The sequence below is a fragment of the Coregonus lavaretus genome (genome assembly GCF_964263955.1).
Source record: "Coregonus lavaretus genome assembly, chromosome: 2".
In the NCBI taxonomy this organism is placed as follows: Eukaryota; Metazoa; Chordata; class Actinopteri; order Salmoniformes; family Salmonidae; genus Coregonus; species Coregonus lavaretus.
In genome coordinates, this window is record NC_139989.1 from 67,226,366 (window position 1) to 67,251,030 (window position 24,665).

The 24,665-nt window shown below is 39.8% G+C and overlaps 1 protein-coding gene across 2 annotated transcripts; it reads right to left on the reverse strand.

The window, feature by feature from the left end:
- Positions 1 to 3,802: 3,802 nt before the first annotated feature.
- LOC311104207 (uncharacterized protein) lies at positions 3,803 to 24,438 on the reverse strand. Of its 2 annotated transcripts, XM_084145939.1 has the most exons (6): positions 24,382 to 24,438; positions 16,359 to 16,443; positions 6,602 to 6,718; positions 6,303 to 6,338; positions 5,926 to 6,154; positions 3,803 to 5,483 (listed from the first exon to the last, which is right to left on the reverse strand). In XM_084145939.1, exons 5-6 carry the CDS (start codon positions 6,134 to 6,136, stop codon positions 5,314 to 5,316), a joined length of 381 nt encoding a protein of 126 aa, XP_084002065.1. In that variant the 5' UTR covers positions 6,137 to 6,154; positions 6,303 to 6,338; positions 6,602 to 6,718; positions 16,359 to 16,443; positions 24,382 to 24,438; the 3' UTR covers positions 3,803 to 5,313. The 2 variants fall into 2 exon arrangements, 1 of the variants encoding a protein (XP_084002065.1); XR_014610150.1 differs by lacking the exons at positions 6,303 to 6,338; positions 6,602 to 6,718; positions 16,359 to 16,443; positions 24,382 to 24,438 and having other exon boundaries at positions 5,389 to 5,477; positions 5,926 to 6,003.
- Between the last annotated feature and the right edge of the window lie 227 nt (positions 24,439 to 24,665).

Sequence of the window (24,665 nt, forward strand, 5' to 3'; positions counted from 1 at the left end):
CCTGCACCGAAAATTGACGTCCCTGCCTTTGAAGCAATGTGGAAATTAAAAGTTCTATAATTATTTTCAGAACTTCTGGCTTTGTCTCTCACCTGTGGCACTTCTGCTCGTTCTTTTCTCAGTAAGGTTGCGGAAAAGTCCCATATAAAAACAGTCTAGAATGTGTTTTTCACATGACGTTTTAGCCTAGACGGTGAACTAATTAATCTGTGCGAACCAGCCAGTGACACTGAAATGTATGTAATATTTTTCAGAGCAAGATTTTGGTTAACTAAATACAGTGTCAAGCCAGCAGTCTAACATAGAAACTTGTGTACCGTAGTCAGACGCTTTATCCATTATGCCGCTTGCCTTGATTGAGAATGAGTGACGCACCATATTTTAATTGTCAAATTGACAGAGCAAGCGATGCAAACTTGGTGTTTTCAATGTTTAAAAAGGCTTTTCAAGTTTGTCATTTAAACTTGAAAAAAGCACACTTGATTTGGCCTAACTAATATTTTATCAACCCCAATCAAAAAAAGTTCGTTTGAATTATAATCTACATAATAAGTCACATTTCCAGTTGCTGAGGGATTCTTGTTCTGTGAAAGTGGCTCAAATTCAGATGTGGGATCTGTAGTTTAACAAGTACCTGCCAAATGACAAGATATGAGTTCCCATACCGGGAGTTGAACCCGGGCCACCTGGGTGAAAACCAGGAATCCTAACCGCTAGACCATATGGGAAGATGCTACGGTACAAAAAACTTTACAGACACATTGATAAAGGTCAATAAAACGCTGGTTTGCATTATGTCTGTTGTTGAAATTAAAAGCTCCATCGTTGCCTGCACCGAAAATTGACGTCCCTGCCTTTGAAGCAATGTGGAAATTAAAAGTTCTATAATTATTTTCAGAACTTCTGGCTTTGTCTCTCACCTGTGGCACTTCTGCTCGCTCTTTTCTCAGTAAGGTTGCGGAAAAGTCCCATATAAAAAGAGTCTAGAATGTGTTTTTCACATGACGTTTTAGCCTAAATGGTGAACTAATTAATCAGTGTGAACCAGCCAGTGACACTGAAATGTAGGTAATATTTTTCAAAGCAAGATTTTGGTTAACTAAATACAGTGACGAGCCAGCAGCCTAACATAGAAACTTGTGTACCGTAGGCAGACGCTTTATGCATTGTGCCGCTGGCCCTGCTGGAGAATGAGTGACGCACCATATTTTAATTGTCAAATTGACAGAGCAAGCAATGCAAACTTGAAGTGTATTCAATGTTTAAAAAGGCTTATCAAGTTTGTCATTCAAACTTGAAAAAAGCACACTTGATTTGGCCTAACTAATATTTTATCAACCCCAATCAAAAAAAGTTTGTTTGATTTATAATCTACATAATAAGTCACATATCCAGTTGCTGAGGGATTCTTGTTCTGTGAAAGTGGCTCAAATTCAGATGTGGGATCTGAAGTTAAACAACTACCTGCCAAATGACAAGATATGAGTTCCCATACCGGGAGTTGAACACGGGCCACCTGGGTGAAAACCAGGAATCCTAACCGCTAGACCATATGGGAAGATGCTACAGTACAATAAACTTTACAGGCACATTGATAAAGGTCAATAAAACGCTGGTTTGCATTATGTCTGTTGTTGAAATTGATTGCTCCATCGTTGCCGGCACCGAAAATTGACGTCCCTGCCTTTGAAGCAATGTGGAAATTAAAAGTTCTATAATTATTTTCAGAACTTCTGGCTTTGTCTCTCACCTGTGGCACTTCTGCTCGTTCTTTTCTCAGTAAGGTTGCGGAAAAGTCCCATATAAAAACAGTCTAGAATGTGTTTTTCACATGACGTTTTAGCCTAGACGGTGAACTAATTAATCTGTGCGAACCAGCCAGTGACACTGAAATGTATGTAATATTTTTCAGAGCAAGATTTTGGTTAACTAAATACAGTGACGAGCCAGCAGCCTAACATAGAAACTTGTGTACCGTAGGCAGACGCTTTATGCATTGTGCCGCTGGCCCTGCTGGAGAATGAGTGACGCACCATATTTTAATTGTCAAATTGACAGAGCAAGCGATGCAAACTTGGTGTTTTCAATGTTTAAAAAGGCTTTTCAAGTTTGTCATTTAAACTTGAAAAAAGCACACTTGATTTGACCTAACTAATATTTTATCAACCCCAATCAAAAAAAGTTTGTTTGATTTATAATCTACATAATAAGTCACATTTCCAGTTGCTGAGGGATTCTTGTTCTGTGAAAGTGGCTCAAATTCAGATGTGGGATCTGAAGTTAAACAACTACCTGCCAAATGACAAGATATGAGTTCCCATACCGGGAGTTGAACCCGGGCCACCTGGGTGAAAACCAGGAATCCTAACCGCTAGACCATATGGGAAGATGCTACGGTACAAAAAACTTTACAGACACATTGATAAAGGTCAATAAAACGCTGGTTTGCATTATGTCTGTTGTTGAAATTAAAAGCTCCATCGTTGCCTGCACCGAAAATTGACGTCCCTGCCTTTGAAGCAATGTGGAAATTAAAAGTTCTATAATTATTTTCAGAACTTCTGGCTTTGTCTCTCACCTGTGGCACTTCTGCTCGCTCTTTTCTCAGTAAGGTTGCGGAAAAGTCCCATATAAAAAGAGTCTAGAATGTGTTTTTCACATGACGTTTTAGCCTAAATGGTGAACTAATTAATCAGTGTGAACCAGCCAGTGACACTGAAATGTAGGTAATATTTTTCAAAGCAAGATTTTGGTTAACTAAATACAGTGACGAGCCAGCAGCCTAACATAGAAACTTGTGTACCGTAGGCAGACGCTTTATGCATTGTGCCGCTGGCCCTGCTGGAGAATGAGTGACGCACCATATTTTAATTGTCAAATTGACAGAGCAAGCAATGCAAACTTGAAGTGTATTCAATGTTTAAAAAGGCTTATCAAGTTTGTCATTCAAACTTGAAAAAAGCACACTTGATTTGGCCTAACTAATATTTTATCAACCCCAATCAAAAAAAGTTTGTTTGATTTATAATCTACATAATAAGTCACATATCCAGTTGCTGAGGGATTCTTGTTCTGTGAAAGTGGCTCAAATTCAGATGTGGGATCTGAAGTTAAACAACTACCTGCCAAATGACAAGATATGAGTTCCCATACCTGGAGTTGAACCCGGGCCACCTGGGTGAAAACCAGGAATCCTAACCGCTAGACCATATGGGAAGATGCTACAGTACAATAAACTTTACAGGCACATTGATAAAGGTCAATAAAACGCTGGTTTGCATTATGTCTGTTGTTGAAATTGATTGCTCCATCGTTGCCGGCACCGAAAATTGACGTCCCTGCCTTTGAAGCAATGTGGAAATTAAAAGTTCTATAATTATTTTCAGAACTTCTGGCTTTGTCTCTCACCTGTGGCACTTCTGCTCGTTCTTTTCTCAGTAAGGTTGCGGAAAAGTCCCATATAAAAACAGTCTAGAATGTGTTTTTCACATGACGTTTTAGCCTAGACGGTGAACTAATTAATCTGTGCGAACCAGCCAGTGACACTGAAATGTATGTAATATTTTTCAGAGCAAGATTTTGGTTAACTAAATACAGTGACGAGCCAGCAGCCTAACATAGAAACTTGTGTACCGTAGGCAGACGCTTTATGCATTGTGCCGCTGGCCCTGCTGGAGAATGAGTGACGCACCATATTTTAATTGTCAAATTGACAGAGCAAGCGATGCAAACTTGGTGTTTTCAATGTTTAAAAAGGCTTTTCAAGTTTGTCATTTAAACTTGAAAAAAGCACACTTGATTTGACCTAACTAATATTTTATCAACCCCAATCAAAAAAAGTTTGTTTGATTTATAATCTACATAATAAGTCACATTTCCAGTTGCTGAGGGATTCTTGTTCTGTGAAAGTGGCTCAAATTCAGATGTGGGATCTGAAGTTAAACAACTACCTGCCAAATGACAAGATATGAGTTCCCATACCGGGAGTTGAACACGGGCCACCTGGGTGAAAACCAGGAATCCTAACCGCTAGACCATATGGGAAGATGCTACGGTACAATAAACTTTACAGGCACATTGATAAAGGTCAATAAAACACTGGTTTGCATTATGTCTGTTGTTGAAATTAATTGCTCCATCGTTGCCTGTACCGAAAATTGACGTCCCTGCCTTTGAAGCAATGTGGAAATTAAAAGTTATATAATTATATTCAGAACTTCTGGCTTTGTCTCTCACCAGTGGCAATTCTGCTCGCTCTTTTCTCAGTAAGGTTGCGGAAAAGTCCCATATAAAAACAGTCTAGAATGTGTTTTTCACATGATGTTTTAGCCTAAACAGTGAACTAATTAATCAGTGCGAACCAGCCAGTGACACTGAAATGTATGTAATTTTTTCATAGAAAATAAGATTGCCATTCACAAGCTGTTGAAAAGCCAGTTTTCCCAGTGACAGAAGGCTCTCTTTATTCCAGTGTGGAACTGTCTCTTCTTTCCCAAGATACTTTTCATTCTTCTGTTTGGTATGAAACACCACAAGGTGTGTGTACATCTCAGTCAGAGTCTTGGGCATCTCTTCTCTCTTATGTTTCAGCATGTGTTCAAGGACTGTTGTAGAAATCCAACAGAAGACTGGAATGTGGCACATGATGTGGAGGCTCCTTGATGTCTTTATGTGTGAGATGATTCTGCTGGCCAGGTCCTCATCACTGAATCTCTTCCTGAAATACTCCCCCTTCTGTGGGTCATTGAACCCTCGTACCTCTGTCACCTGGTCAACACACCCTGAAGGGATCTTATTGGCTGCTGCAGGTCGGGTAGTTATCCAGAGGAGAGCAGAGGGAAGCAGATTTCCCTTGATGAGATTTGTCAGCAGAACATCCACTGAGGTTGACTCTGTGACGTCACAGCATATCTTGTTCTTCGTGAAGTCTAGGGGCAGTCGGCACTCATCCAGACCATCAAAGATGAACAGAACTTTGTACTTGTCATAGTTGGAGATTCTTAATTCTTTGGTTTCCATTGAGAAGTGATTGAGAAGTTCAATCAAAGTGTGTTTTCCACCTTTCATCAAATTCAGCTCCCGAAAAGGGAATGAAAATACAAATTGGACATCCTGATTGGCTTTTCCTTCAGCCCAGTCCAGAATGAACTTCTGCACAGAGACTGTTTTTCCAATGCCAGCGACTCCCTTTGTAAGCACAGTTCTGATAAGTTTGTCTTGTCCAGTTAAGGGTTTGAAGATGTCATTACATTTGATTGCAGTCTCTGGTCTTGCTTGTTTCCTGGTTGTTGTCTCAATCTGTCTCAGCTCATGTTAATTATTGACCTCTCCTGTTCCACCCTCTGTGATGTAGAGATCTGTGTAGATCTTATTGAGAAGTGTTGGGTTTCCTTGTTTAGCGATCCCCTCAAATACACATTGAAACTTATTCTTTAGATTAGATTTGAGTTCACGTTGGCAAATCACAGCAAGCTCATCTGAATCTAGAAATAACACAGAGGATATTAATATTACGTATGTTTTAATGCCTACAGTATTCTAGGACTGTTATAACATTTTAAATTATAATCATTTATTCTCTTAACTGACTGTATAAATGTGTAATTGTTTTCATTATGCATTACAGACTGGTGTGACTGATTACTATTCTCTCTCTCTCTCTCTCTCTCTCTCTCTCTCTCTCTCTCTCTCTCTCTCTCTCTCTCTCTCTCTCTCTCTCTCTCTCTCTCTCTCTCTCTCTCTCTCTCTCTCTCTCTCTCTCAATTAATCACCACAACACATCCCTGCTGCTACTTGATGAGGTCACTAGGTGTTGTATTAAGGCTGCTACAATATCATTTAGTTACACAGCTACTTTAGCTGTACTTTAGCTACAGCTTTTAAATGTTCTAAAACAGCATTCAACATGAGGCAGACAGCTCTTACTTTTCTCCAGTGTGTCAGCAAGCTCCTTCTGGTTCATTTTCCTCAGGACGTGCAGTGTGATCTTCAGAGCCCCCTCTATGGCACTGCTCTCCTGCTTCTCATCTTCAGCATCCACCACTTCCTTATCCTGCTTCTGACTCTCAAAGCCTTCTGGGAGTTCTGGACTAAGAATCCTCTTGAACATCTTCAGCTCGTTCTTCACAAATGTCATAATATTATTTTCAAGCAACTGAAATAAATCAAGTAAATAAGTTAAGCAAGAGACTAAATGCTTTCTCATTGACACATGAATGAATGATTGACAGATCAACTTTACTTGAGGTAAACAAAAACAAATGTGCATAACAGGTCTGTTTGATGACTCTGGGAAGACTGACCACTGAGAATCTCTGACTGATCTCTCCAGTTGGTTTCTGTGGACAAAACATGAGATTACATCTCCTCATCCAGGGAGTACACTCACAACACACACACACACACACACACACACACACACACACACACACAGGGAGAAAATGTTGTGTTGGTTTAATATTGTTTTAGGACTATGAAAATGGAAAAAGGATTAGCCTATGGATTATGAAAACAACAAAAATAAATGGTAAAATGGGAGAGGAGAAATGACTAGAGACAGTGTTGTTTAACTCACTGACCATGACCCATGAGTTCTTCTTACCTTTGTTCAGTAGAAAAGTCTCCCTCTCTAAAGGATATAGGTAGATTCATAGACCAGTCACTCTTCATGGACACACAGCTGGGTACAGGGGAGGCTGGTCTCTCCTGCTTGATTGGGCTTCAACACAACAGAGACAAACATTACATCTCTCATCTACTCTGAGTTCAGATGGGGAAACATAACATAAGAGTTTCATTCCAAAACGCTATATATCAATTTTCAGAAATGTTTGTAAATGAGATTTTATTGTTTAAAGAAATTATGAAAGAGATTGGTGTGTTTTTTCACTAGCTAATCATGGCATGTGATTGTTCAATGAAAGACATGTATTTGTCTAAAATCTATCACTTGATGGTTTCATTTCAGAGAGACAAATAATCATGTTTTTTTTTGCAAAATGCTATATATCTGCCTCACTCTCAGAGAAATAAGTAGTACTGCTAGGTTTTACACAGTAATAATATTTATATCTGCCTCACTCTCAGAGAAATAAGTAGTACTGCTAGGTTTTACACAGTAATAATATATATCTGCCTCACTCGCAGAGAAATAAGTAGTACTGCTAGGTTTTACACAGTAATAATATATCTGCCTCACTCTCAGAGAAATAAGTAGTACTGCTAGGTTTTACACAGTCAAATGTGGCCGACCGGCTCGATTTGATCTTATGTAGTAAAATTTGAAATTTTTATTTTTAATTTTTTACATTGGATAAAAGTAGAGACTCAGCTAGAAAAAGGTATATCATACACTACAGTTGAGGAACAATGGGAAAGTAATTCTGCTTTGAAAGATGATAAACTTGTAACCTCAATTTTGAATGTTTTGGTACACCTACTGGAGAGCTCTTCTGTATCTACAGTGGTGTTACTTTGGCAGATAATGTCACCCATCTAATTAAATCGTTTTTTAATTTATTAATAATTAACTAAATGTATGGTCTTTTTGGTTTATGTCAGTTTCATTGTTTGTTATGCTATAAATTGTTATTTTATGGTTGTAAGTGGTAAAATGAACTAGAAAATGTCATATTTTGCAATTCAGAGTAATTACTACTTTAGTAAGGATATACACTTTATTCAGTACTACTGCAGTTGCTAAATAATTCCAATAGATGGCAGCATAAGACCATGAATGACATTTCAGAAGGTAAATTTAGTTTTCTCCCTGGATACACCACCACTCCCCCTCACAGGAAAACTCCTGCACACGCTTTCCACACTGCTAACGCAATAGGAACGACTGAAAAAGCATTTATCAGATTACTGTGAAATAATATAATGATGATTCATGTTTATTATTAGCTGTTTTTATGCTCATGTTTTGGAATTATACTTCATTACTATAACGATTATCAATAAGCCTGAACATTAATTGAGTCACCTCTGGTCGAGAAAAACGTATTTTCCTAGTACATTCATTGTCAGATTCATCAACCAGCAGCGAGCACTCTGCCTTCTAGCACAAGCGAGGGGCATGTTGAGGTACATTTGCTAACAGCGATGGTTGCATGATGTAATTTATTGGCGGGCTGCAAGACGCACTCTTGTCTTTTCTATTCCGAGGTTGTTTCATAGCAATATTAGATATTTAAAAATGTATACTAGGGTTGAGGTTGGAGCATCTGACTAGTGATTATTTACCAGGGGTTCAACACCTGCTATAGTCACTATTTAATTGCTCTTCCAAAAGCATCACAGGCCTAATACGAGATATATAGCTAACTAAAGTAATGAGTGACCATTTTAGAATATCATGGGACATATAGTATTTGGTTGCATGCTATTTTATGTCAATCATATTGCTGCTTGTAGCCTATAACTGATGCTTTGTGGTCTTATGCTGCCATCTATTGGAAATATTTAGCAATTAAAAGTTATTAATTCACGTACAGACATTGGTGAGGCAGCTGAGAAATAAAGTGTATTAGATCAGTCTCAAACCTGCCCCACGCCAATTACTGGACTTTCACACAGAGGTTACTAGGTCACCCAATTCAAACCACATTTGAAAAATAAAACAAATGTGTCTTCTTTATCAAGTGTTCTGTCTTGCAATTATACATACAGTAGGGAGAACAAGTATTTGACACACTGCCGATTTTGTAGGTTTTCCTACTTACAAAGCATGTACAGGTCTGTAATTTTTATCATAGGTACACTTCAACTGTGAGAGACGGAATCTAAAACAAAAATCCAGAAAATCACATTGTATGATTTTTAAGTAAATAATTTGCATTTTATTGCATGACATAAGTATTTGATCACCTACCAACCAGTAAGAATTCCATCTCTCACAGACCTGTTAGTTTTTCTTTAAGAAGCCCTCCTGTTCTCCACTTATTACCTGTATTAACTACACCTGTTTGAACTCGTTACCTGTATAAAAGACACCTGTCCACACACTCAATCAAACAGACTCCAACCTCTCCACAATGGCCAAGACCAGAGAGCTGTGTAAGGACATCATGGATAAAATTGTAGACCTGCACTGGGATGGGCTACAGGACAATAGGCAAGCAGCTTGGTGAGAAGGCAACAACTGTTGGCGCAATTATTAGAAAATGGAAGAAGTTCAAGATGACGGCCAACACCCTCGGTCTGGGGCTCCATGCAAGATCTCACCTCGTGGGGCATCAATGATCATGAGGAAGGTGAGGGATCAGCCCAGAACTACACGGCAGGACCTGGTCAATGACCTGAAGAGAGCTGGGACCACAGTCTCAAAGAAAACCATTAGTAACACACTACGCCGTCATGGATTAAAATCCTGCAGCGCACGCAAGGTCCCCCTGCTCAAGCCAGTGCATGTCCAGGCCCGTCTGAAGTTTGCCAATGACCATCTGGATGATCCAGAGGAGGAATGGGAGAAGGTCATGTGGTCTGATGAGACAAAAATAGAGCTTTTTGGTCTAAACTCCACTCGCTGTGTTTGGAGGAAGAAGAAGGATGAGTACAACCCCAAGAACACCATCCCAACCGTGAAGCATGGAGGTGGAAACATCATTCTTTGGGGATGCTTTTCTGCAAAGGGGACAGGACGACTGGACCGTATTGAGGGGAGGATGGATGGGGCCATGTATCGCGAGTTTCTTGGCCTTCACTCAGTAAGAGCATTGAAGATGGGTCGTGGCTGGGTCTTCCAGCATGACAACGACCCGAAACACACAGCCAGGGCAACTAAGGAGTGGCTCCGTAAGAAGCATCTCAAGGTCCTGGAGTGGCCTAGCCAGTCTCCAGACCTGAACCCAATAGAACATCTTTGGAGGGAGCTGAAAGTCCGTATTGCCCAGCGACAGCCCCGAAACCTGAAGGATCTGGAGAAGGTCTGTATTGAGGAGTGGGCCAAAATCCCTGCTGCAGTGTGTGCAAACCTGGTCAAGACCTACAGGAAACGTATGATCTCTGTAATTGCAAACAAAGGTTTCTGTACCAAATATTAAGTTCTGCTTTTCTGATGTATCAAATACTTATGTCATGCAATAAAATGCAAATTAATTACTTAAAATTCATACAATGTGATTTTCTGGATTTTTGTTTTAGATTCCGTCTCTCACAGTTGAAGTGTACCTATGATAAAAATTACAGACCTCTACATGCTTTGTAAGTAGGAAAACCTGCAAAATCGGCATTGTATCAAATACTTGTTCTCCCCACTGTATAATAAAATAACAACAAAATAATCAAAACGCTATTTAATACTATAATTGTATTTACTAAGATAATATTAGTACTAAAATAGTTTCTAAAAGTGTTCTAGGCTACCCTACCCTAGAATTAGGGGTTAGGGTTACAGCTAAAATAGGTTATAAGTAGGGTAAGAGTTTCTGTATAGCACTTTGTGACATCTGCTGGTGTAAAAAGGGCTTTATAAATACATTTGATTGATTGTTAGGTTTAGGGTTTATATGGCAAAAAACTGTATGGGTTTATGGCACTCTTGCTCCTCCTTGTGGCCATATGTGGGTACTACATAACTCATTCATGATACTTGCTAGGCTCATAATCTGAGGTAGCAACTGCGTCAGATCTACAAATCCATTAGCTAGACCACCCGATTAGACAACAATCACCCCATTATACCCATTTGGTTTGCAACTCAGTGAACCTGCGCAGCATTCACTCAATTTGATGCCTACGAACAAAGATTTCGATGCATATCAAATTACCCAGCAGCCATTTAGAAACAACAACAATGGTTATTTCTTAATTTAAAAATGTCTTCTGGCTGTTTAAATCGGCCACATCTTGAAAAAGATGACAGGGACATGCGTTTTGTTTAGATTGTACACTTTTTTCTTAAAAAACAAATATGGTTAACCATGACCAGAACATTTTTAATGTTTGATGCCTATCCGCCAGCCATCGCATCTTAAGTTGTGTCTCACCTCACTATTGGTGACCACAACATGTACTCAGGTGAACAGTGTGCGCGCTCACCAAGTAGCCGTAACCTTGTTAATAATAAGTTACCTGAGGTAAACCTACAGGGTTAAGGCTCACCAAGTAGCCGTAACTTTGGTAATAATAAGTTACCTGAGGTAAACCTACAGGGTTAACGCAGGCAGGTCTCATTGATAACAATAGTGAAGCTGGCATTGTGACGCAGAACAATGGGCTGGGAATAGAAGGTGAGTCGGTGTCACAGAGCTCAATAGAACTAATAGGAGCTGGTAGGGTTTAAAATGCCCAAACATAAGGCCTGTTTTTTCGCGATTACTTCATAACCAGGAACAGAAGGTAATATTATTAAACTGGGCTCCATGGCGGATGCAATGAACTAATTTTATCAGAAATAAACGTTGTAAAAAATGTCACTTGAGGCGCCCCGAAAATAATATTCAAAAGTTCAGTCCTTGGACACAGAGGGGTTAAACACTAAAGTTACCATCCATCTAGTGAAGAGAGGAGAACCGGACAGAGGGAGCGTAGCCAGCATCCGTCAATGAGAGAGGGAGAAGCCCTCCACGGTGTTTAACAGGTGGAAGAACCAACCAGGGAGCTCCATCGGTCCACAAGAAATGCAGGGAGCCGGTGATGATGTAGTGGTAGCTAGGATAACTAGGATGCTGCTGGTAGAGTAGCTAGCTTAGCTAGCTGTACCGACTAGCTTGGCTAGCTAGCAGGTCGTTCGTCTGTCCCTCGAGGATGATGACGAATCCGGTGAACCACACAATTAAACAAGAATAGCGAGTGAAAAGGATCTGGCTACACTCATACTATCACTGACCATTATGCAAAAAAAGCAAATTGAACAATAAACTTCGGTGTCTCAACACTTTAGCGAACTCCGTCATTGTTCCCAAAGATCACCTCAGACCACTCTGCGCGTAACTGGACAATATGCTTGGCGCCACACCGTACGAGGACGCGGACAGTTCCAGAACGCGGACATGAGCAGAGCAACACAATAAACTAATCCAAGTCTTTAAAGTCAGGTACATTAGTAATATTCTTTTTTTATTATTATGTAAAACAACAATTCGTTGTTTTTTAAAACAATATTTTGAGATCTGGGCCCATATCCACAAAGCGTCTCAGAGTAGAAAATTGGTCCTCTCTCTCCCCAGACAGACTAATTTTAGACCACTGACCCCTAAACAGAGATACAGCATGTTGGTTGTGGTTAACACAGTGACAACTAATTCTTGAATGTACATCTGCCTCACTCTCAGAGAAATAAGTAGTACTGCTAGGTTTTACACAGTCAAATGTAACAAATAACTACTTTTTTTTTTATAAAGAACTGTACACATGATACATTTGTAACATCAATATTAAAAATTGTTTAAAAAAATTAATCCAGTAATATGAGATCTGTATGTAACACATTTACCTTTGAATTTAGCAGATGTTTTTGTCCATGGCATCCCAAAAGCATCTTAAGGATAAGTTAATCGTTAGAACCTTCGTAGGAGCATTGTTAAATCTCTGAGCTGTTTCCCAAAACCATCGTTATTAACGTTGCACTTGAAAACGCTCATATTCTAATACCTGCCTCAGACCACTTGTAGAACAGCCAAGTGCGTGGTTAGATGCTTTTTTGCCCTCTCGCGTCACTTTATACACAGAAGATCTCCGCTAAACATAGAATCACATGGTTTATCCGTCTCTCTGTGACCGCCGATAAATTCAGAACAAAGTTGACTACAAATACAAAGTTGCAAATGTCTTTGCAATTGATGCAAACATGCAACGTATAAAATGATGCTTCAAATGAAAACCGAGACAACTGCATTAAAATATAAACAGTAGGCTATAGTCCTATTTCAATCAATTGAGTTCTATTTTGCTACTTGTAGACTACGGTCTGTAATTTGTCTCAATATATTTCATGATGTGTAGCCTAACGTGCCCAATGATGTGCCAAATCTGTGATTTAGAATAAGCCGCCTCAATATTTGCAGCCGTAGGTGGTAATATCTCTCTAGGAGCTGATCTGTCATCAGTATTGTGAACTAATTATAATGTTAAGGAAAGATTTGAATGGAGAAAACTGATCCAAGAGCGGCGCTCCCTTTCTTTCGATCCTCTAAATAACGACATGCTCCAACAACGCACTTGGCGACCGTTCTCTCTGCGTGGTGCGTGGGAAATACATGTTACATCTTCAACCGTTGTAGGAAAGATGCATCTTAAAACACTGGTAAGCCTAAATTCCATCGCTATCGGGAAACCGGGCCCAGAGTGACTTACAATACAGTTGCCATATTGTAGTGTATTCAAGCTTTAAAAAGGCTTCTAGAGTTTGTAATTTCCACTTAAAAAATGTCAAACTTGATTTGCCCTAATGAAAAATGTACCGACCACTACAAAAAAATGTCATGAATTATAATGCACATAATAATTTACATTTCCTATTGCTGCAGGATTATTTTCCTGCTGTGAGAAACTGGGTCAAATTAAGATATGGCATCTGTAAGTGCATTCATCTTAAGATATCTAGGTGAGACAACCACATACAGTGGGGGAAAAAAGTTTTTAGTCAGCCACCAATTGTGCAAGTTCTCCCACTTAAAAAGATGAGAGAGGCCTGTACTTTTCATCATAGGTACACGTCAACTATGACAGACAAATTGAGAAAAAAAATCCAGAAAATCACATTGTAGGATTTTTTATGAATTTATTTGCAAATTATGGTGGAAAATAAGTATTTGATCACCTACAAACAAGCACGATTTCTGGCTCTCACAGACCTGTAACTTCTTCTTTAAGAGGCTCCTCTGTCCCCCACTCGTTACCTGTATTAATGGCACCTGTTTGAACTTGTTATCAGTATAAAAGACACCTGTCCACAACCTCAAACAGTCACACTCCAAACTCCACTATGGCCAAGATCAAAGAGCTGTCAAAGGACACCAGAAACAAAATTGTAGACCTGCACCAGGCTGGGAAGAATGAATCTGCAATAGGTAAGCAGCTTGGTTTGAAGAAATCAACTGTGGGAGCAATTATTAGGAAATGGAAGACATACAAGACCACTGATAATCTCCCTCGATCTGGGGCTCCACGCAAGATCTCACCCCGTGGGGTCAAAATGATCACAAGAACGGTGAGCAAAAATCCCAGAACCACACGGGGGGACCTAGTGAATGACCTGCAGAGAGCTGGGACCAAAGTAACAAAGCCTACCATCAGTAACACACTACGCCGCCAGGAACTCAAATCCTGCAGTGCCAGACGTGTCCCCCTGCATAAGCCAGTACATGTCCAGGCCCGTCTGAAGTTTGCTAGAGTGCATTTGGATGATCCAGAAGAGGATTGGGAGAATGTCATATGGTCAGATGAAACCAAAATAGAACTTTTTGGTAAAAACTCAACTCGTCGTGTTTGGAGGACAAAGAATGATGAGTTGCATCCAAAGAACACCATACCTACTGTGAAGCATGGGGGTGGAAACATCATGCTTTGGGGCTGTTTTTCTGCAAAGGGACCAGGACGACTGATCCGTGTAAAGGAAAGAATGAATGGGGCCATGTATCGTGAGATTTTGAGTGAAAACCTCCTTCCATCAGCAAGGGCATTGAAGATGAAACGTGGCTGGGTCTTTCAGCATGACAATGATCCCAAACACACCACCCGGGCAACGAAGGAGTGGCTTCGTAAGAAGCATTTCAAGGTCCTGGAGTGGCCTAGCCAGTCTCCAGATCTCAACCCCATAGAAAATCTTTGGAGGGAGTTGAAAGTCCGTGTTGCCCAGCGACAGCCCCAAAACATCACTGCTCTAGAGGAGATCTGCATGGAGGAATGGGCCAAAATACCAGCAACAGTGTGTGAAAACCTTGTGAAGACTTACAGAAAACGTTTGACCTGTGTCATTGCCAACAATGGGTATATAACAAAGTATTGAGAAACTTTTGTTATTGACCAAATACTTATTTTCCACCATAATTTGCAAATAAATTCATTAAAAATCCTACAATGTGATTTTCTGGATTTTCTTTTCTCATTTTGTCTGTCATAGTTGACGTGTACCTATGATGAAAATTACGTGTACCTATGATGAAAATTACAGGCCTCTCTCATCTTTTTAAGTGGGAGAACTTGCACAATTGGTGGCTGACTAAATACTTTTTTCCCCACTGTATCACAGTCAAATATAGAGGATACGATTCCATTCCAGCTAAAAAAAAATGGATACAGAGCATTTAGCCAAAAAAAACATTTATTTTTTATACATCTCAAATCCATTAATAAAAAATCTGAGAACAGTAATATTGAAGTTACCCAGTAATATTAAAGGTACCCAAGGCAATAATTTCTGCTGAAAAAAAATGTGGATATAGCGTTTTGGAAATAATCTTAAGAATTCTTAAACAAAATTGTAATCTCACCTCTTAGCTTTGGTGTCATGTCCCCCAGAGAGACTCATTTTAGAGGCAGGGACCCCCTCCTCTCTCTCCCCAGAGAGACTCATTTTAGACCACTGACCCTGACAGCATGTTGGTTGTGGTGAACACAGTGACAACTAATTCTAGAATGTCCATTGTTCTCTTTTACTCATGATCTCTTAGAAATAAAAAATGTACTAACAGACATATCGAAACAGTCAGGCTATTTAATGAAATCAGATGAACATCTGGTTGTGACATCTCTTCTCCATGTTAACTGTCAATAATAATAATAAGTCACTGTTTGTTAAGGTAGTTATAGACAGTGCAGCAACACAAGGCCATATCTCACACGTATTTGTATTCATTAAAAGTAGGCTATTTATTATCTTTCAATCTGAGAATGTAGACAGAAGGGCTAAAACAGGCATGATTGATCTGAGGGGAAATCATTGATACATTCAGAAAGTATTTTTGCAACAAGTAAGAGATTTATATTATGTAAAGTAGGCTAGGTTATAATATATAATATAGGTTTGTTAGTGATATGCAGATGGAGGTCTATACCTCAGCTATAGCCTACATATCCTAGATGACCAGCCTAAACCTGTTCAGATCAGTTCCCATAACGTTACAGGCCTACCAGTAGCAGGACAGAGCATGTAGCCTAGGCATGATATATTTTACATTTCCAACAGAGACCATCAGGTTGGTCAGCATGATAAGTGATCATACATCAAACCTACTCTGACTATTGAATGTCTGTAAACGACCTAACTTTCTAATATAATAGTTCTATGTAGCCTAGACTTAACAGTCTGCCCGTCTTCCTTCAAATCAACACATTTATCCTAATTTTAATGTTGCCGAGAAATGTGTCCCACAGTTTGAAAAGCCATTTTGTAAGTGCGTAGTCTACACACTTACTTTTAATTTCATATGAGGAAACTGGTGCGGCCGCCTGTTTTCTTGCAGATGAAGTAGCCTCTCATAGGGAACTCATTCAACCAGCCTAAACAACAGTAAATAAAATATGTAAAATGGTCAAAAAACAATGGTCTAAAGAGAATCATGTCCTCCTAATATAGCCATGTACATTAAAGACAGGTATATTGCTACAGATGTACGATCTTAATTTGAGCCCGTTTGCTACAGCAGGAAAATAATCCTGAAGCAACTCGAAATTTTAATTATTATGTGGATTATAATAAATTGACATTTTTCAAAAGGGAAATAACAAACTTCAGAAGCCTTTTTAACCCTCAAATACACAACAAGTTTTAGTTATCCTGCAACAGGCTGATTAAATTAAGATCCTACATCTGTACAGAGCTTGTCTTTATCTAAACCAAGGCAGTTTGCATTATTAGCAATGATGTTGCATCTGTCAGCTGCTGTAAACCTATGTGATTGGATGTTATAGACCCCCATCTGAACAGTTTCTTTCCCCATGCTGTGGCCCTGACCAACTGGCCATCTGGCCCATAGAGACTAAAGGACTATACACTCTGCTGCTCATCACATCAAGCCATCTCTGAACTGTACACTAAATAACTGAACTATACTGCATTAGCACTCTGTTCATCTCTCTTAGATATATTTATACTGGTACTGTATATGTATATCGACTGTACTGTATATCACTGTTCATTCTCTTATAGCTCTATGCTCACTCTACCCAGTTCTGTATAATGTTGTACAGAAATTTGTGTAAACTCTTCTGTCTGTATTCTGTCTCTAAATGTTGTCAATCACTATCACCATGTAGAATTATGTGTACAGATGTAGGATCTTAATTTGATCCTCTGTAGCTCAGCTGGTAGAGCACGGCGCTTGTAACGCCAAGGTAGTGGGTTCGATCCCCGGGACCACCCATACACAAAAATGTATGCACGCACGACTGTAAGTCGCTTTGGATAAAAGCGTCTGCTAAATGGCATATTATTATTTATTATTATTGTTATTATTATCACCCCCCACTGTAGAATAACTTTCCCGCAATGCAGGAAATGTAAAACTTGTAGTGTATTTGAGGTTTTAAAATGCTTCTGAAGTTTGTAATTTCCACTTAGAAATGGCAGACTTGAGTTTCCCTTAATAAAAATTTATAAACCGCTACAAAAATGTCCATTAATTATAATTCACATTATAATTCACATTTCCTGTTGCTGCAGGAATATTTTCCTGCTGTAGCAAACTGGCTCAAATTAAGATCCTACATACAGTGGGGAGAACAAGTATTTGATACACTGCCGATTTTGCAGGTTTTCCTACTTACAAAGCATGTAGAGGTCTGTAATTTTTATCATAGGTACACTTCAACTGTGAGAGACGGAATCTAAAACAAAAATCCAGAAAATCACATTGTATGATTTTTAAGTAATTAATTTGCATTTTATTGCATGACATAAGTATTTGATACATCAGAAAAGCAGAACTTAATATTTGGTACAGAAATCTTTGTTTGCAATTACAGAGATCATACGTTTCCTGTAGGTCTTGACCAGGTTTGCACACACTGCAGCAGGGATTTTGGCCCACTCCTCAATACAGACCTTCTCCAGATCCTTCAGGTTTCGGGGCTGTCGCTGGGCAATACGGACTTTCAGCTCCCTCCAAAGATGTTCTATTGGGTTCAGGTCTGGAGACTGGCTAGGCCACTCCAGGACCTTGAGATGCTTCTTACGGAGCCACTCCTTAGTTGCCCTGGCTGTGTGTTTCGGGTCGTTGTCATGCTGGAAGACCCAGCCACGACCCATCTTCAATGCTCTTACTGAGGGAAGAAGGTTGTTGGCCAAGATCTCGCGATACATGGCCCCATCCATCCTCCCCTCAATACGGTGCAGTCGTCCTGTCCCCTTTGCAGAAAAGCATCCCCAAAGAATGATGTTTCCACCTCCATGCTTCACGGTTGGGATGGTGTTCTTGGGGTTGTACTCATCCTTCTTCTTCCTCCAAACACGGCGAGTGGAGTTTAGACCAAAAAGCTCAATTTTTGTCTCATCAGACCACATGACCTTCTCCCATTCCTCCTCTGGATCATCCAGATGGTCATTGGCAAACTTCAGACGGGCCTGGACATGCACTGGCTTGAGCAGGGGGACCTTGCGTGCGCTGCAGGATTTTAATCCATGACGGCGTAGTGTGTTACTAATGGTTTTCTTTGAGACTGTGGTCCCAGCTCTCTTCAGGTCATTGACCAGGTCCTGCCGTGTAGTTCTGGGCTGATCCCTCACCTTCCTCATGATCATTGATGCCCCTCGAGGTGAGATCTTGCATGGAGCCCCAGACCGAGGGTGATTGACCGTCATCTTGAACTTCTTCCATTTTCTAATAATTGCGCCAACAGTTGTTGCCTTCTCACCAAGCTGCTTGCCTATTGTCCTGTAGCCCATCCCAGCCTTGTGCAGGTCTACAATTTTATCCCTGATGTCCTTACACAGCTCTCTGGTCTTGGCCATTGTGGAGAGGTTGGAGTCTGTTTGATTGAGTGTGTGGACAGGTGTCTTTTATACAGGTAACGAGTTCAAACAGGTGCAGTTAATACAGGTAATGAGTGGAGAACAGGATGGCTTCTTAAAGAAAAACTAACAGGTTTGTGAGAGCTGGAATTCTTACTGGTTGGTAGGTGATCAAATACTTATGTCATTTAATAAAATGCTAATTATTTACTTAAAAATCATACAATGTGATTTTCTGGATTTTAGTTTTAGATTCTATCTCTCACAGTTGAAGTGTACCTATGATAAAAATGACAGACCTCTACATGCTTTGTAAGTAGGAAAACCGGCAAAATCAGCAGTGTATCAAATACTTGTTCTCCCCACTGTGCAAATGTACTTGGCGAATAAAGGTGATTCTGATTCTGCAAAGGTTGAGTCTCTAGATTCCCTTGCTACACCAGACACCATACTACTTCTGACACCAATGTAGCAAACAGCGCGGCAGGGAAGCAAACCCAGGTTGCACTTGTAAAAAGGCAAGCAACCTACGCATCGCGCCATTGGCGCCAATTGGGTTAATTGGTTGGAATTGTGACGTGGCTCATTTAGCGAGGATCACTACACTATAGTGGAACTATGATACAATTACATTTATCATATGAAATGTTAAATGTAGAACTATAATATATGAATATTGATATATTGAATTTGACTTGCACATGTTCAGTTAGAGCCATTTTGTATGATTAGACTGATACAAACCTGTCTCAGTAGAAGTAGACTGTTAGGTCTGAGTGTTTTACATCCATTCACTGTACTAAAATTACACCATACATTTAATTTCTCTACACACTTTACAATAATTCCTGGCAGGATTCTCACCTTGCAGCCTGAATTCACAACCAGAACATGTCAAGTCATTGAGATATCTACTGTTCTGCTGAGAGAGCACCTTCCTGATGACTAGCGCTCTGTATATTCTAATGGATGAGGCCTGAGCTGGAATGTGAAGCTAACTGAAGCTAGCTTTAGAAAACCAGTATATCTAGCTTGCATCATAATACACCCCTCAGGCTAAGTTCAGGTTACAGCATCAGGCAGGCATCAACAGCCGAGTTGTAGGCTACAACCTGGGTTGTGTTCATTAGTTTACGGTGGGCACTAATGAATACGCACAGCCTGTTTTGAGGAAGTGTAAGTTGTTGTTAGTCTTTCCACAGTATTTATTTGTCTCTCTTTCACACAACATACCTTCCTGAGTGAAAAGAGTTAACAGTAGATTAGAAAGAGAAAATGTTGTTGCTTGTTGTGTTTTAAGCCTGTTTTGAGAAGACAAGTCAATAGACCTATGATACAGTACACTCTTAGAAAAGTTCCAAGAGGGTCCTCTGGCTGTCCCCATAGGATAACGCTTTTGGGTTCCAGGTAAAACTCTTCTGGCTTCCATGTAGAACCCTCTGTGGAAAGGATTCTTCATGGAACCCAAAAGGGTTCTACCTAGGACCAAAAAGGGTTCTACAAAGGGTTCTCCTATGGAGACAGCCAAAGAACCCTTTTAGATTCTAGATAGTGTAGGAGCGATCACCCTGGGGCACACAGATGAAAACAGAACAAATTCACCCCACGCATCTAATTTATATCGAAAACATTTTAAGGAGAGTAGGCCTATTATAGCACTGTCCACAAAACATACAGTGGGGAAAAAAAGTATTTAGTCAGCCACCAATTGTGCAAGTTCTCCCACTTAAAAAGATGAGAGAGGCCTGTAATTTTCATCATAGGTACACGTCAACTATGACAGACAAAATGAGAAAAAAATCCAGAAAATCACATTGTAGGATTTTTTATGAATTTATTTGCAAATTATGGTGGAAAATAAGTATTTGGTCAATAACAAAAGTTTCTCAATACTTTGTTATATACCCTTTGTTGGCAATGACACAGGTCAAACGTTTTCTGTAAGTCTTCACAAGGTTTTCACACACTGTTGCTGGTATTTTGGCCCATTCCTCCATGCAGATCTCCTCTAGAGCAGTGATGTTTTGGGGCTGTCGCTGGGCAACACAGACTTTCAACTCCCTCCAAAGATTTTCTATGGGGTTGAGATCTGTAGACTGGCTAGGCCACTCCAGGACCTTGAAATGCTTCTTACGAAGCCACTCCTTCCTTGCCCGGGTGGTGTGTTTGGGATCATTGTCATGCTGAAAGACCCAGCCACGTTTCATCTTCAATGCCCTTGCTGATGGAAGGAGGTTTTCACTCAAAATCTCACGATACATGGCCCCATTCATTCTTTCCTTTACACGGATTAGTCGTCCTGGTCCCTTTGCAGAAAAACAGCCCCAAAGCATGATGTTTACACCCCCATGCTTCACAGTAGGTATGGTGTTCTTTGGATGCAACTCAGCATTCTTTGTCCTCCAAACACGACAAGTTGAGTTTTTACTAAAAAGTTATATTTTGGTGTCATCTGACCATATGACATTCTCCCAATCCTCTTCTGGATCATCCAAATGCACTCTAGCAAACTTCAGACGGGCCTGGACATGTACTGGCTTAAGCAGGGGGACACGTCTGGCACTGTAGGATTTGAGTCCCTGGCGGCGTAGTGTGTTACTGATGGTAGGCTTTGTTACTTTGGTCCCAGCTCTCTGCAGGTCATTCACTAGGTCCCCCCGTGTTGTTCTGGGATTTTTGCTCACCGTTCTTGTGATCATTTTGACCCCACGGGGTGAGATCTTGCGTGGAGCCCCAGATCGAGGGAGATTATCAGTGGTCTTGTATGTCTTCCATTTCCTAATAATTGCTCCCACAGTTGATTTCTTCAAACCAAGCTGCTTACCTATTGCAGATTCAGTCTTCCCAGCCTGGTGCAGGTCTACAATTTTGTTTCTGGTGTCCTTTGACAGCTCTTTGGTCTTGGCCATAGTGGAGTTTGGAGTGTGACTGTTTGAGGTTGTGGACAGGTGTCTTTTATACTGATAACAAGTTCAAATAGGTGCCATTAATACAGGTAACGAGTGGAGGACAGAGGAGCCTCTTAAAGAAGAAGTTACAGGTCTGTGAGAGCCAGAAATCTTACTTGTTTGTAGGTGAACAAATACTTATTTTCCACCATAATTTGCAAATAAATTCATTAAAAATCCTACAATGTGATTTTCTGGATTTTTTTTCCTCAATTTGTCTGTCATAGTTGACGTGTACCTATGATGAAAATTACAGGCCTCTCTCATCTTTTTAAGTGGGAGAACTTGCACAATTGGTGGCTGACTAAATACTTTTTTTCCCCACTGTATCATCAACTATATGAATACACCTAACAATATCATCAACTATATTAATACACATAACAATATCATCAACTATATGAATACACATAACAATATCATCAACTATATTAATACACATAACAATATCATCAACTATATGAATACACATAACAATATCATCAACTATATGAATACACATAACAATATCATAAACTATATGAATACGCATAACAATATCATCAACTATATGAATACACATAACAATATCATCAACTATATAAATACACAACAATATAATGAACTAGATGAATACACATAACAATATCATCAACTATATTAATACACATAACAATATCATCAACTATATGAATACACATAACAATATCATCAACTATATAAATACACAACAATATAATGAACTAGATGAATACACATAACAATATCATCAACTATATTAATACACATAACAATATCATCAACTATATTAATACACATACAGAGGGGGAAAAAAGTATTTAGTCAGCCACCAATTGTGCAAGTTCTCCCACTTAAAAAGATGAAAGAGGCCTGTAATTTTCATCATAGGTACACGTCAACTATGACAGACAAATTGAGATTTTTTTTCTCCAGAAAATCACATTGTAGGATTTTTAATGAATTTATTTGCAAATTATGGTGGAAAATAAGTATTTGGTCACCTACAAACAAGCAAGATTTCTGGCTCTCACAGACCTGTATCTTCTTCTTTAAGAGGCTCCTCTGTCCTCCACTCGTTACCTGTATTAATGGCACCTGTTTGAACTTGTTATCAGTATAAAAGACACCTGTCCACAACCTCAAACAGTCACACTCCAAACTCCACTATGGCCAAGACCAAAGAGCTGTCAAAGGACACCAGAAACAGAATTGTAGACCTGCACCAGGCTGGGAAGACTGAATCTGCAATAGGTAAGCAGCTTGGTTTGAAGAAATCAACTGTGGGAGCAATTATTAGGAAATGGAAGACATACAAGACCACTGATAATCTCCCTCGATCTGGGTCTCCACGCAAGATGTCACCCCGTGGGGTCAAAATGATCACAAGAACGGTGAGCAAAAATCCCAGAACCACACGGGGGGACCTAGTGAATGACCTGCAGAGAGCTGGGACCAAAGTAACAAAGCCTACCATCAGTAACACACTACGCCGCCAGGGACTCAAATCCTGCAGTGCCAGACGTGTCCCCCTGCTTAAGCCAGTACATGTCCAGGCCCGTCTGAAGTTTGCTAGAGTGCATTTGGATGATCCAGAAGAGGATTGGGAGAATGTCATATGGTCAGATGAAACCAAAATATAACTTTTTGGTAAAAACTCAACTCGTCGTGTTTGGAGGACAAAGAATGATGAGTTGCATCCAAAGAACACCATACCTACTGTGAAGCATGGGGGTGGAAACATCATGCTTTGGGGCTGTTTTTCTGCAAAGGGACCAGGACGACTGATCCGTGTAAAGGAAAGAATGAATGGGGCCATGTATCGTGAGATTTTGAGTGAAAACCTCCTTCCATCAGCAAGGGCATTGAAGATGAAACGTGGCTGGGTCTTTCAGCATGACAATGATCCCAAACACACCACCCGGGCAACGAAGGAGTGGCTTCGTAAGAAGCATTTCAAGGTCCTGGAGTGGCCTAGCCAGTCTCCAGATCTCAACCCCATAGAAAATCTTTGGAGGGAGTTGAAAGTCCGTGTTGCCCAGCGACAGCCCCAAAACATCACTGCTCTAGAGGAGATCTGCATGGAGGAATGGGCCAAAATACCAGCAACAGTGTGTGAAAACCTTGTGAAGACTTACAGAAAACGTTTGATCTGTGTCATTGCCAACAAAGGGTATATAACAAAGTATTGAGAAACTTTTGTTATTGACCAAATACTTATTTTCCACCATAATTTGCAAATAAATTCATAAAAAATCCTACAATGTGATTTTCTGGATTTTTTTTCCTCATTTTGTCTGTCATAGTTGACGTGTACCTATGATGAAAATTCCAGGCCTCTCTCATCTTTTTAAGTGGGAGAACTTGCACAATTGGTGGCTGACTAAATACTTTTTTTCCCCACTGTAACAATATCATCAACTATTTGAATACACATAACAATATCATCAACTATAGTAATACACATAACAATATCATCAACTATATGAATACACATAACAATATCATCAACTATTTGAATACACATAACAATCATCGTCTTACCTTTTATATGTCTCTCAATAGAAGTAGAGTCTGGAATGATCATTCGGTCGTGGAAAGTTCCTTTCGTTTGCTCTGCTCATTTACATATCAGGTTCTACCTGTTCTCTCTCCCACTCCCTGTCTCTTTATAGCTCTTACAATGTGCCTTGGCATACATTCTACACGTGTCTGAAACTCCAAATGTAGTTCTGATTTAGTTTTCCAAATGAAAACAATTTGATTAAACTGGTTAATATGGTTAAAATACATTAAGACTGAGTAATGCTGTATGTACCCTCAATTCT